This window comes from Odontesthes bonariensis, chromosome 4 (genome assembly GCF_027942865.1).
Source record: "Odontesthes bonariensis isolate fOdoBon6 chromosome 4, fOdoBon6.hap1, whole genome shotgun sequence".
Classification (NCBI taxonomy): Eukaryota; Metazoa; Chordata; class Actinopteri; order Atheriniformes; family Atherinopsidae; genus Odontesthes; species Odontesthes bonariensis.
The window spans coordinates 26517732-26530382 of NC_134509.1; the positions used below are offsets into that span (position 1 = coordinate 26517732).

Sequence of the window (12651 nt, forward strand, 5' to 3'; positions counted from 1 at the left end):
CATGTTGACTCAGATTGCAGAGTGATTTTTACAGGCCTACAGTTGGCATTAGCCCCTGGGAGAGGTATTAAAGACTTCTGGTAGTTTGGATAAGTGAAAGCCCCACTGCCAGAACAGAAAAGGAAAAATAGTCTTGCATTCGATGTACACGAGTATAAGCATATATTCTGCATTTAACAGGGGCTACAAAGTCATTTTTAACTGTACAGTGTTTGACAGTTAACTGAGGGGGAACCACCGTGTGGTGTTCATCAGAGGTTTTATTTATCTAATTTTATGATTATTCTCATTTTCTGATCCTGAAAACCTCAGAATTGATTGAGGGTGTACTTTCTTTTCCACACTTTTCACATTTTTTTCACACGACTGCAATCTGAGAGAACTTCTATTCTGTTCTGTAATACCTAAAAGCAATGTGTTTATAGCTCTGTTCAGCTTTATTGACCCTCAGTGTTTTCCTCCTGAACATTGTTGTGTAAGGAAACTGAGAGACACTTTTCATATTCTTTGCATGTGTAGTATCTTCTTTAGCCAGCAGGGGTTGCAAGGAAAGCCATTTCAGAACATATCAGTGTCATGATGTTCAGTATTTCTGTTGATATCATGATCAAACTTTAATACTTACAGTGGCTAGATTTAGGCTATATCGACTAATAATAGTAGATCCAAGATTAATATTGCATCTACAATAATTGGCAACCCGAATAAAACCACATCAGTCAAAACAATCTAATCTAGCTGTACTTTCTGTATACACATACCTGTAGTGTTATGGCACACAGGTCATGTGGGTCACAGATGGGAACTGGACCGACCAGTTTTACAAAGCTGAAATCAAACACGTGGGATATGGGTATCCACATATTATGTTTCTTTGACTAATGTGACATCTAATGCCTTGCCACAGAATACAAACGCAAGACGGCTAACTTGCATTCTTCTTTTGCAAGACTGAAGTAGAGAAAGGTAAAACCTGTCCTCTTAGTTCTTGTACACAAAGCTATCCCTGATAGCAGACCTAATACGGGCTACTTTTGGAACTTTTGGCTCAGTTCTGGCACTTGCGTTTTGTGGACCAGATGTGACTAAATGTTCGTTAGCTGGGCCTGACTTGGGTTATATTATGTTGTGGATGCGCCAGATGTGGCCCAAATGTCATAAACATGCTTTGACGTGTGTAATGGAAAGTATTGCAAGGGCCAGGTGTGACCCAAAGAAAATGCAGACGTAGGCCATGTTTGGTGGATACTCATCCTGAGTCTACGGTCTCATTTAAGGACAAAGAAAGCTGCAGATGTGGGCCATGTTTGGGCCAAACATTTTTTGCAATCTTGGATCAGGATTTATTGACTTGTCGGAATAAAACAAATAGAAACCTATGAACAAGATATTTCGTTTTACTGCATTCAGTGTCACGCTACCGTCTACGGTATGTAGAAACTGATTATATTTGTATTGTCTTACCTAATAGGAGCTAGAATATGGTTTCTAGAAAAGAAGAAATTTCATGATATGTGCAGTCTCATGATGGATCATTGGCATGAACAGTATCTGTTTTAAAGGAAACTGTATTCCAAAGATTCTAGTAAATATTTAACAGTCGTTTATCTATGACTCATTCAGACATTTGGCTTTCAAAACCTCCTGTGGTATGGAAGTATTTGGAAACTCCCACATGAAATTACATGCATTTTTTTCATGTAACCGTTACTTTGTTTTCTTCTATTTTAACAGAATTTCTCTACGGTATGAAATAAAATTCGCATTTCGATTGGATTTTTTCCCTCTGACCACATTCGGTAAGGTTTTCTCTTTGTTTCTGTTTCCTAAATTTACTCTGTAGTCATACATCAGAGTTTGATGATGTAGATAAGATTATATGGAAAAGAGGATATCTATTGTTTAAATATGACAACCAACTCTGGAGCCACAGATAGATGGGTGACACTGGTATATTTTTCAAAGATTTAAATTGTATTTACAAAATGGTGAGACTTTCACATCAACAGCACCCCCTAGTGTCCAAAATGCAGCCTACGTTACAACAGAAATGAAATGTAAATAAGCATAAATAAAGGCTTTTAAAGGCGGGGTAGGGGATCTTTTTCTGGAACATTTATTTACATATTGCTTGAAATACTCTTCACACCCCCATTGCAACCAATTAATTAAAAGTTTTGACACAAATATGAAAAATTTTAGTAGCCTCTAGAACGTACAATCTAGGAAAAACACTATCCAATCATTGTGAACGGACCGTTCACAATGATTGGATTCTGATGCCGTCTATCAAACTGCAATCTGCTCCCCCTCCCCCTCCCCCTCCTTCTCCCTGTGCGCGTACCCTGCTCCGTGAATGTCCAGAAGCTTGGCAGGAAGCTAAACTAGAGCCAGCTTGGCTAGCACCTAGCATTATTAAACGTATAGTTAGCATAAACTAAATACTAAATACGGCAACGATCGATGCTTGCTGTCAGAACAGCGCTCGTGCACCTTCGTGCTCGTGCGCGTTCATGTACTCTAGAGGCGTGCCTTCGGGGGAAAAGTGAAGAAAAGGGTTGGGACTTTTTACCGGTGTATTTTCAAAATGCAGCTTCGCTGGACTCAAAATCCAGGATCTCCTACCCTACCTTTAAGTAAATGTGTTGTTAGGTAATATTTTAAACATTTTAAAAGCCACTGAATTAGATCAATCTTGTCATTTCATATTTGAATCATGGTCTTTTCACTTTTTTTTTCTTAGAATAAACCCACTTATGCAACTAATGATAATAGCGCCTGCATTGCTTCCATATTTACTCAGTAGTTTGTTGTGTGAAAATTCAGAAAATACTGTCAAATGATTACCCGAAGCTCTAAGAGACAAGTCGGGAAAGATATTCATAAAAAACACATCTGGAAATATCAAATGTTACTTTAAAAAAATATATATTTGAACAGTTATCAAACAAGTAGACATCCAGTTTTGCACTAACTGTTTCAGCTTCGAAGTATGTCCTGCTGGTTAATGTAGTTTGGTTTTTATCTACATGACAAACAGAACTGGAGTAAAAAAAATACAGCTGTTTAATTTCCATTAAGTTGGTGTAGTGTGGTGTTTCAAGTATGATAAGAAAACACGTCTTAAAAACGTACTTTAAATGTGTATTTCCATCGCTGCACCCTAAATAACCATTTATTGCTCCTGACACGTGATACAGACATGACAGGCATGCACATTGGGTGTTTTACGGTTTCACTGTGCTGATAAAAGTCATTCATCAGAAAAGTACCTTTGCTATCCAGACATGCGACTAATTGTTGTCAAATTCTCTCAATCCTTTCAAAAACGTTCATAACATCAAGGCAGCCTTTATGGCCGCTGTGCTTGATGTATTCTTGTGTTTGTGCTTTGTCACCACAAGGTGGAGGCATTGAATCTATACAGTATCTGGGATATTATCTGTTGAGGACTCATTTCTGTTGTTCAGGAACCCTACATAGAAAAGAACTGATTTTGTTTCTGACCACACACATCTGTAGATAAAAAGCTTTGCCGTTTTCTCTTAAACATGTATGATATTGTGTGTTTCTGCTTTATCATTGGTTCAGACAGACAACATCTGACAGGTGCAGCAACTCGAGACAGTGTGTGCTAACAAACAAGAGGGAGTGAAGATGAAAGTCAGCTTTGTCATCTGAGCGCCTTGATTTTCAGGTCCACAGATGCCTTTAGGCAGTCCCTCTTCACAACCCTTTTAGCAAAAGAAAAACCAAAAGCATTCCCAATCTCTTACGTGAAACTCTACACCCTTAAAGAGGCTCATTTCTGCACAAATTATTACATCTTCCTTACCATCTAAGGAGATCTGAGTCTGCAGACGCACAAACCAATCAGAGATATACCACCGTCAGAGAAACAGAAAGCCAGTGTCTCATCCTCCTTCTCCATATTGAACAACATGGGATAATGTAACTTAAACCCTTACACTTAACTACTAATAATGAAATATGAGGTATGAATGGGCTTTGCGTCCTGCTGCAGGAATACACGAAGGGGTGTATTATAAGCATGTCCATTCATATATTGGACAAAAAGCCATTTGAGCTGATTAAATAGGGGAAATATTTCAATTTTCTAGATGTTTCCAGCGGGTTATAACTCACTACTACATCTGAGGGGGAACTTGAGGGTAAAAAATAAAATCACACACGAACTGTCACGCAATAAACGGCTTCAACCATCCATGATTTCATGCGATCGAGCTTCGGAAAGGTTTGAATATATATGTATGAATGCACTTGCAAGTGAATGTGTGTGGCTGCAATGGTTGTAAACTGATCCCTCCTACTCTCCCTGGTCCACTGTGCAGGGGAGGGGCGAGGAGGAGGAGGACGAGGAAGAGGAGGAGGAGGAGGAGGAGGAGGGAACCGAAGCAGGAAGGAAGGCAGGCAGAGAGGGAAGGGAGGGAGGCTGTGAATGCTAACGAGCTCCGTCGTAATCATATAGCTCCGTTTGTAGGATTTGACGAAACATCTTGCAATGGAGAGGAACGACGACCACTATTAAAACCCTACTATGCGCCAGTGCCGCGTTCGCCCTGTGAGCGTGCAGCAGCCTCACCGTCTTTGGCACGTTTGATCAGCAAAAACCGTCTTTTTCCGCTGAGTGAAATGTATCGCGCCTGCCCGGGATTCACATTCTGACAATGGAGATTGAAAATATCGTGGCCAACACGGTTCTCCTGAAGGCGAGGGAAGGTAAGTTGATCTGATTTAACGAAAGAAAAAATAATTAAACCGCATCTCTCCCCCCCCCCCCCCCCACACACACACACCACCACCACACCTCACCGACATGGCTACAGACGAGGCAGAGCTTTCGGCTGTCCTCCTTGGGATTTCTGCTCCCTCTGCCCCCCCCCCCATCACTGCGCAGTGCTCTTGTCTCCAGGCGAACGCCAAAACAACCTTTTAGATGAAATCTCCTGCTCGGGCAATAAGGATACACCTATTCGCCAGACAGGTTAACAAAAGGCCCAGAAGGCTGGAGATGAACAACGCAGGGAGTGTTTGCAGCATCGCTCTCAGATGGCAGCGTTGCATTGGAGGCTGTCGAGCAAATTTTTTCACACAAGCGCCACTGGTTTAGAGGATATTTACGATGACATAACGGATATTAAACGGTGCTCACATTAAACTGCCTAGAAATACAGCTGCACAGGGGCGTGGGGTGATGCGCCTCAGTGCCTCCTCACCTGTCATTGTAGTTGAAAGCCTAATTATGAGGGGGAAAGTGCACGTGAATTGTTTGACGCAGAAGTATTCCGCGCTGCATTGTTGTTTTGGATGTTGATTAGGAGGGAGGAATACTGTTAAAGTAAGGGGCTTCCGTGCGTCGGATGGGTACCCCGGCGCCCTTGGTGGTACAGCCCCGACTGTGTACGCTGCTCAGGGGGCCGGTGATCCCGCAGCAGCTCACCTGGAGGCGAGGAGCCATCCGTTTACCAGGAGGCGGCAGAGCAGAGAGGCTACCGTTGTAGTCTCTAAGTGGGCGCAGGGTGGGTGTTCTGTGCCGTCAGCTAAGAAAGGGGGAGAAATATGCATTTAATCCCACAATGATTCTTCATCTGTCCCAAATGGCTCTGTGATCGAGAATATTTTGCAAGTTGATTCATTTTACCCGCCTGCAAAGTGTCTCACGGCCTGGGTCGCGGCGCAGTGTGCAGAGGCCTTCCCCTGCTTATGCTTCACATTATAATAAAGTGCGCTTCATTTCAAGACCAAAACAAATGCTGTGAAATGGGTTACTCGCGGCAGCATGGAAGTAATTTCATGGGGACATCAGGTTTTCTTTACATCCAGCTTGGCGTTGTCATCAGGTTATTGTGCAAAGGCTCAAAACCTGCCACATCAAAAGATCTTTGATGCTCCAAAAGGCCCCTGGTGATAGATGTGAGTGTATACAGGGATTGGAAGAATCCACCACCTCTGACAAGACAGATATGTACTTAACAATTTTTTTGTGGTGCACAATCATATTCTCAACCCTCTTAGACAAGCTTTCTGTCATTTATTTATTTAAGTAGTCTTCAGGAATAGTTCTCCAGGCTTCTTGAAGGACATCTCAAAGCTTTTCTTTGGATGCCGGCTGCTTTTTGTTTAATTCTCTGTCAAGATGATCCCACACTGCTTCAATAATGTTGAGGTCCGGGCTCTGGGGAGGATTCATCCCTCCATCAGACCTGTTGCCACTGATTTTCACTCCACTTCTTGTGTCATTTGGCACTTTCAGCCTTTTCTCTCCATTTCCCTTCCTAAAGAATTGCTTCTTGACAGCCACCCTTCCATGGAGACCATTTCTGATGAGGCTTCAGTGAACAGTAGATGGATTAACTTCTTTTGTTCTCCACTTTTTAATTTTCCTCAAAATTTTTTTTTAAGGACACACAGCACACCATGCTGAGATATGCCAAATTGACAGCTAATAGCTCTTTGAGAATCACCATGTTGGTGCAAAAATGCCATTTTATGTCTGTCAGACTGTGTTTTCTTTGATATTTTTCATAGATTTGACCAATACGAAAATGAATTGTATCTCCTTGTAACAGGCTACTACTAGCAAAGCATAGATCCAATTTAAAATCCAATATATAGTATATATATATTTTTTAAAGTAGTCTGTTATGTGTAGTCAGGAAAGTGGTTCATCCCTTGTGTTAGGTTCCTTTTTTTTTTTGTATTATGATTCATGGGTGAGTGTTCAGTTCTCCACAAACCAAAAAAAAAAAGGAATTCCCCTGAAAATGGTCTGGTGCAAGGAGTGGACTGAAAATGAGTGAAGAAGCAGTCAATGCCCAACGAAAAATGACCTGGAAAGTATTGCTCAGGACACTTTAATAGATTACAATAAACTCCTTGAAAGTAAAATTAATGAGGGGTGGTTCAAGACTTTTGCACAGTACAGTTTATTCAGTGCAGTCAATGTTTTACAGCCCTCTCTGCTACATTTACTATTTACTGTGTCAATTATTACCTGGAGCACATAATGAGTCCCATTTTACACCTTTTAAGTTGCACAGGGTACTAATCTCATTTTAAATCTACTTACCGGAGGTGGATGTTCTCAGATGTCAAAAGGTTTGTTACATTGTTACTTGTTAACTGCTGCAGTGTTACCAGCTACAGAGCAAATTTGACACTTTAGTTCCACATTCAGACGTAAAACTGATATTGTGGATGCACAGTCTTTGTGACAGTCTCCTTGGTCTCCCTCATGCTTTGCAGCATATAGCAGAAATGGCTTTTTCAGCTGCAGATGCTGGATCCAAGCTACTGAATCAGCAGCAGTTTTCCCTGCTGATGTGTCCTTAAGCAAATCAGGTTTTCTGTAATTCCCAGAGCTCTTTGTTTAGGAGAGAGGAAATTGGACTGTTAGTCCTAAGATGTGCACACAAACACATGGGTTTTATTGATGGTTTCCACCTCAGAATCGACACGGTACGTCTGTTAGTGCCGAGAAAAGTGTTTGAGTCACCTGCTCGTGTGGAACTGGGTGGCCGGAGTCAGGAGCTGGGTGTGCCCAGTCTGCCACAGCTGAATTTACACGTCAAAGGAAGTGGTTAGAGATGACACTGCTCTCGGTGTTACCACTCTGTGCCTATGGGATCTTCACACTTGAGTTTGTTATAAATTAGGAATTGGGAAGAGAGCTACAGTTACAGTATTTAGATGAAGACTGCCAAGAATGCAGTACTTTGCAGTTGCGTGATATGACAATCTTCCAGTTTTGCAGGAAGTCGAATGTTTGGAAATTCTGTTTCTTAGGATCATGTTGACATGTATGCTCTCAGTTCTGTGGATCTTAAAACTCAGCATTCAGGAGTAATTTTCAGCCTTCCTGTGACTTCAGGAAGATGTTGTTCAGTATGATATCAGTGGGATCTCATCGCAAACTATATCACTCTGTGAACCACCTATAAGCAGTATTTACTCATAAACAATCGAATACGATATATATGACGGGTGAACTCTTTATTTAAAAGCACTTGATCTTTTGAACTGGCGTTGGTTTAATAAATCCTCCTGCAGACTCTGCTGTCGACAACACTGTGGCACCTGAGTTGGCAGAGTATCTTTTGTTATGGTGGAGCAGATGGTCGTGTAAAGTCTGGTGAAGGAAAAACATATATATATATATATATATATATTATGTTTACTCTTAAGCAGTAAAATACTATACCCAAGGTACTTTGAACTGCCTTAAAGAACCACCTGGAGGGGCATTTTTTTAAACCAGTCTCATATTAATCAATCGTTTCTATGAAATGAGGAACCCATGTGTAGTTTTCTTTCGGTTTGGAACTTATAAAGCCAGCTTGAAATTTTTATGCAAAGTAAACAGATGCTAATCTCAATACCAACAAAGAAACAAACTTTGTATGTACTAATAGACATGAGAAATTGACTAAATAACATGTCTTACAATTTAGGCTTTCTCGAGAGTGTATATTTGATCTCGTCATAAACTACAGAAGCTTATTTTTTGGCTGTGTGCGTTACACCACTGTCTTTTGAATCAAGAATTAAAGCCAATGTAAAGCTTAGGATTGTATGTGGTGTAATTTGAGGAACCTGATCTGAGGCATCATGGCAAAGCTTTAAAAAAAAAAAAAAAAAGGGTGATATATACTGACAGCTGGGTGTCTTAGCCTTTTTCATAAACTAACTACTTTTCCTAGCATGCCTGTTGTCGAGCTGGTGTTTACATGTTACTCTTGGCTGTGAGTTTTAAATATAGTAGCTGTAAAAGTGCAGTTGTGATGGCATGGTTGGAGAAAGAACGAGCTGTCCCTTGTTGAGAAAAGTTAGTTGCACCCCTGGAGTTTAAAGACGAGAAGACACCCCTGTTGACTCAAATGCATTCTGCTCCACTATGGTTTCCATCATTTACCGTAATCATCTGGTTTTAGGCTACATTTTTGGGTTTTTGTGTGTGTTGGCACCCAGACCTGTTGACAGCTCATGATTTTAAGCTAAAGAAAATGGTCACCGTTTGTATCTGAATGTACAGTACTGTGCAGAAGTCTTGATAGACACCCGTCATTACCTTGTATTTTGCCACGGAAGTGGGAAATAGATGCAGTGATTAGCTGAAATGTGTAAACATAAATGGAAATGCAGTATATAAGGCACAAACAGGTTGTATAATTCTAACAGGCTCCAAAGTCAATATTCAGTCTGAGCACCTTTATTCTTCAACGCAGCCTGAACCGTCTTAAGAAAGCTTTCTTGTAATTTCTTTAAATAGTCTTCAGGAATAGTTCTCAAGGCTTCTTGAGGGACGTTTCAAAGCTCCTCTTTGGATGTTGGCTGCCTTTTGTTCTGTTCTGTCAAGATGATCCCACACTGCTTCAATAATGTTGAGGTCCGGGCTCTGGGGAGGATTCATCCCTCCATAAGACCTGTTGCCACTGATTTTCAGTCCACTTCTTGTTTCATTTGGCACAGCTCAGCCTTTTCTCCCTGTTTCCCTTCCTTGAGAAGGGCTTCTTGACAGCCACCCTTCCATGGAGCCCATTTCTGATGAGGCTTGGGCCAACAGTAGATGGATCAGCTGAAGGTCCAGATGCATCTCTCAGGTTCTGTGTCAGGTCTTTGCTGGATTTTTTTTCCTCTTCCTTAAGGACATTATTTTCAGATACTGTTCTTCTGCTGTAGCTATCCTCTTTTGTCCTCAGCTTTTGTCCTCAGCTGTTTTTCCAATATTTAACATTGACCTATTTCAGTTTTGACTCACGTTGGTAAGTATATATACTAATATACTTCTTTTTTTCTTTTTCTTTTTTTAATGGGTAAACATGTAGAAAAAGGTGCTTGGTAGTATAGAAACTGTGTCCGTGCATACAGTATTTGAGTAGAGATAGAGATGCAGAATCAACCAGTGTCTTAACTTAACGTTTCTACGTAGCCTGAAAAATACATTGGTGGAAAATGAATAAACGGTGACCCCACAATTTTCCTTTTAATATAACATAATGTTAGTTTATAAACGTATAAAAGATGTCGGCTTATTTTGAAATATACAATACTTTAATTCTGTAAATTAAAACACCAAAAATCAAGTTCTGGTTGGAATCTACTGGTCATTATACAATGTGAATTTTGTGCTTTTAGTAATTAGAAATTAGCTTCGCTGGTACACCATAGGCCTCAAAAGTGCTGCAGGGTGAAGGGAGAAAATTTGATTCAGACATGATTAAAATGGCCAACTGCTCAGCATGATAACTTAAACTGTCATTTGTCACTGACTTTGCTTTTAAAAGATTCAAGCTTTAGAAATGTGTAGGTGCTAAGAGGTAATGAAATTGTCCAAAGGGCAGGAAGAAATTGGATGTCATGAAGCAGAGATTTATGACTCTTTCATACAAACATGAATACTTTACTGACATGATTACGTGTTAACAATGCATCACAACCCAGCACTTTTAAAGTGTGTGTGTGTGTGTGTGTGTGTATGTGTATGTGTGTATATATATATATATATATATATATACATATATATATCTCCTATTGCGGAGTGTCTGAATGAGACGGGTTTAATTTTTGTACCTTCTGAAATGAAATGAAATGAAGGACTAGTTTCTCAGCCCAAATTCTTTCTTCCTCTCTGTTTAGCTCATAAGAAACGAGGGAATGTGGTCAAATTGCACACATTCCTCCTATAAACAAAGAAACTTTAATCCTCTAATCCTTCTACAAATTTCATCCTTACATAATCAAAGCTCTGATGTTTACGGAAGAACAGTTCAGGTTTAAGCGGACACACCTCTGCTGTTGGTGTCACTAACCTGTGTTCTCTCTTTCTACTCCACCAGCTGTAAAATTGTAGGCTGCCGGGTCTTTCAGAGCACTTGTGAGTGTTCCTCTGTGACGTTAGCCAGCGTAGCTTTATTGGTTTTGTGGTCGTAGCTGGGCAAACACTTGTTGTCATCACTCTGGGGTGTTTCCTCCAGCTGAGGCTCGTAAAACACATCGCTTTGTGACTGTCCCTTGATGTGGGACTCATTTTACGTTTATTACACCCACAAATGGGCTGTGCGGAGACCGAGATGCAGTGTGTCGTGTACTCGGCTCTGCTGCATGGCAATAGCAGCAACACATAGCTGGGCGGCTACCGGGATGTTCATTAGCACAGTTTCTTGGCAAGCTGATTAAGCATGAAGAGACACTTTTTTTTTATTTTTTATTATTATTTTTTTTTTTTTTTAAGCGCCTCAAGAATACTATAAGGATATTATACAAACTCTCATATTAAATGTTAAATAAGTGTTTTTCCCATGAGAAGCCAGCTGTCAATCTGCTTTTAACAATGTATATGTATAGAGTTCAAAGAAAAATTCAGTTTCTCTTATAAAGAGGTCTTGTGGGAAGTTTATTAAATGTCAAGTTTGCCTTTGAAAACATTCCCAGAGCGAGAATTTTGGCATCTACCCTTGATAAATTATGTCAGCTCTGCCCTCGATATGACCCAATGTCTTATCAAAGATAATTGTCAAGGTGTAATAAGTGCTGCGTGTTCCACACTCAAGGCTCAGTGCCGGAGAGGCTGCTTTCGTGTGTTTCTCCTCTTACAGCTTTGCCAGGAAGGTAACCGGTGTGCCCTTCATCTGCAAGGCGGTTGTAGATAACGTATAGTTGGTCAGCCGCTCGGTTTGCCCTCTTAGACACACAGCGTGTCACACAGGGAGTCACACAGCGTCTTGCTCAAGTTTAGTCTCGCCATGTTCCCGCTCCGGCCTTCCCTCCCCCATCTCCCCCAAGACACAGTGAAAACAAGGGTCAGTTTTCAAAGTATGTCTCGGCTCTATTTGATGGAATATCTTCAGCACAGAGAGATGGGGCAGAGAAAGGAAAGGTCTTGCAAAACACCACAGCACGCCGCTGGAATGAGCAAGAGCGCATGTTTGAGTCCAGTGTGTGTGTGTGTGTGTTTTGCTCATGCGAAAAACTGCATGTCCGACCTCATGTGAGACCCACTGCCTCATTCATTTGTTGTCATGTCCTGGTTTTCACTCAGATGTTGAAATGTTGTTCACAGTTTGGCACGTGACGCGCGCTCTCTCCCTCGGCCATATGGCGGGAGAGGAAAGTCTGGCTATAAAGAATTAATGAAGGCATAACGGGAGGAAAAACGTTTTTATACGGGGAAGGGCAGCAAGAGAGAGGTGAGGATTAGATGAGAGCAAAGCTGTTTCTCTTTTCCTCGCTCAGCAGATGTCTTTCAGTTCAAGTATACAAACGGATTACTTTATGCAAACGCAGTGCCTTTACTGCGAGGAGGTAATGCCGAAACTCACGACTGATGTTTTCCTTATCAGGAGCAACACCGGCCGTTCAGTTATCATGGCCGGGCTCCATTGTGCCTACGCGTGTCTCCATGCTCATATTATAATAGGCTTAATACTGTGAGTGAGCTTCTCTAATTTTCTGCCGTTTCAGTCATGTTTTTTTGGATAATAGTGCCACCATGTGATCCAAACCTAACTGTATTGATGCCACAAGGTGGGGGGCCACATCAGAGGAGGGATGGGATGGCACCAAATAGTCAAGGTATGATTATGTTGGAAAAAAACCATCTTGGTAAACGTTATTATCAGTGTTTTGAAAGTT

General features: G+C 41.1%; 1 protein-coding gene across 2 annotated transcripts in view; it reads left to right on the plus strand.

Moving 5' to 3' along the window:
• The first annotated feature begins 4411 nt into the window (after positions 1-4411).
• The window catches only part of grk4 (G protein-coupled receptor kinase 4), a 48980-nt gene continuing 40740 nt past the window's right edge, over positions 4412-12651 (plus strand). For both annotated transcript variants that reach the window (XM_075463744.1, XM_075463743.1), the window contains exon 1: positions 4412-4740. In XM_075463744.1, coding sequence (XP_075319859.1) covers positions 4689-4740 — 52 coding nt within the window. In that variant the 5' untranslated portion in view covers positions 4412-4688. The remainder of the gene's footprint in view (positions 4741-12651) is intronic.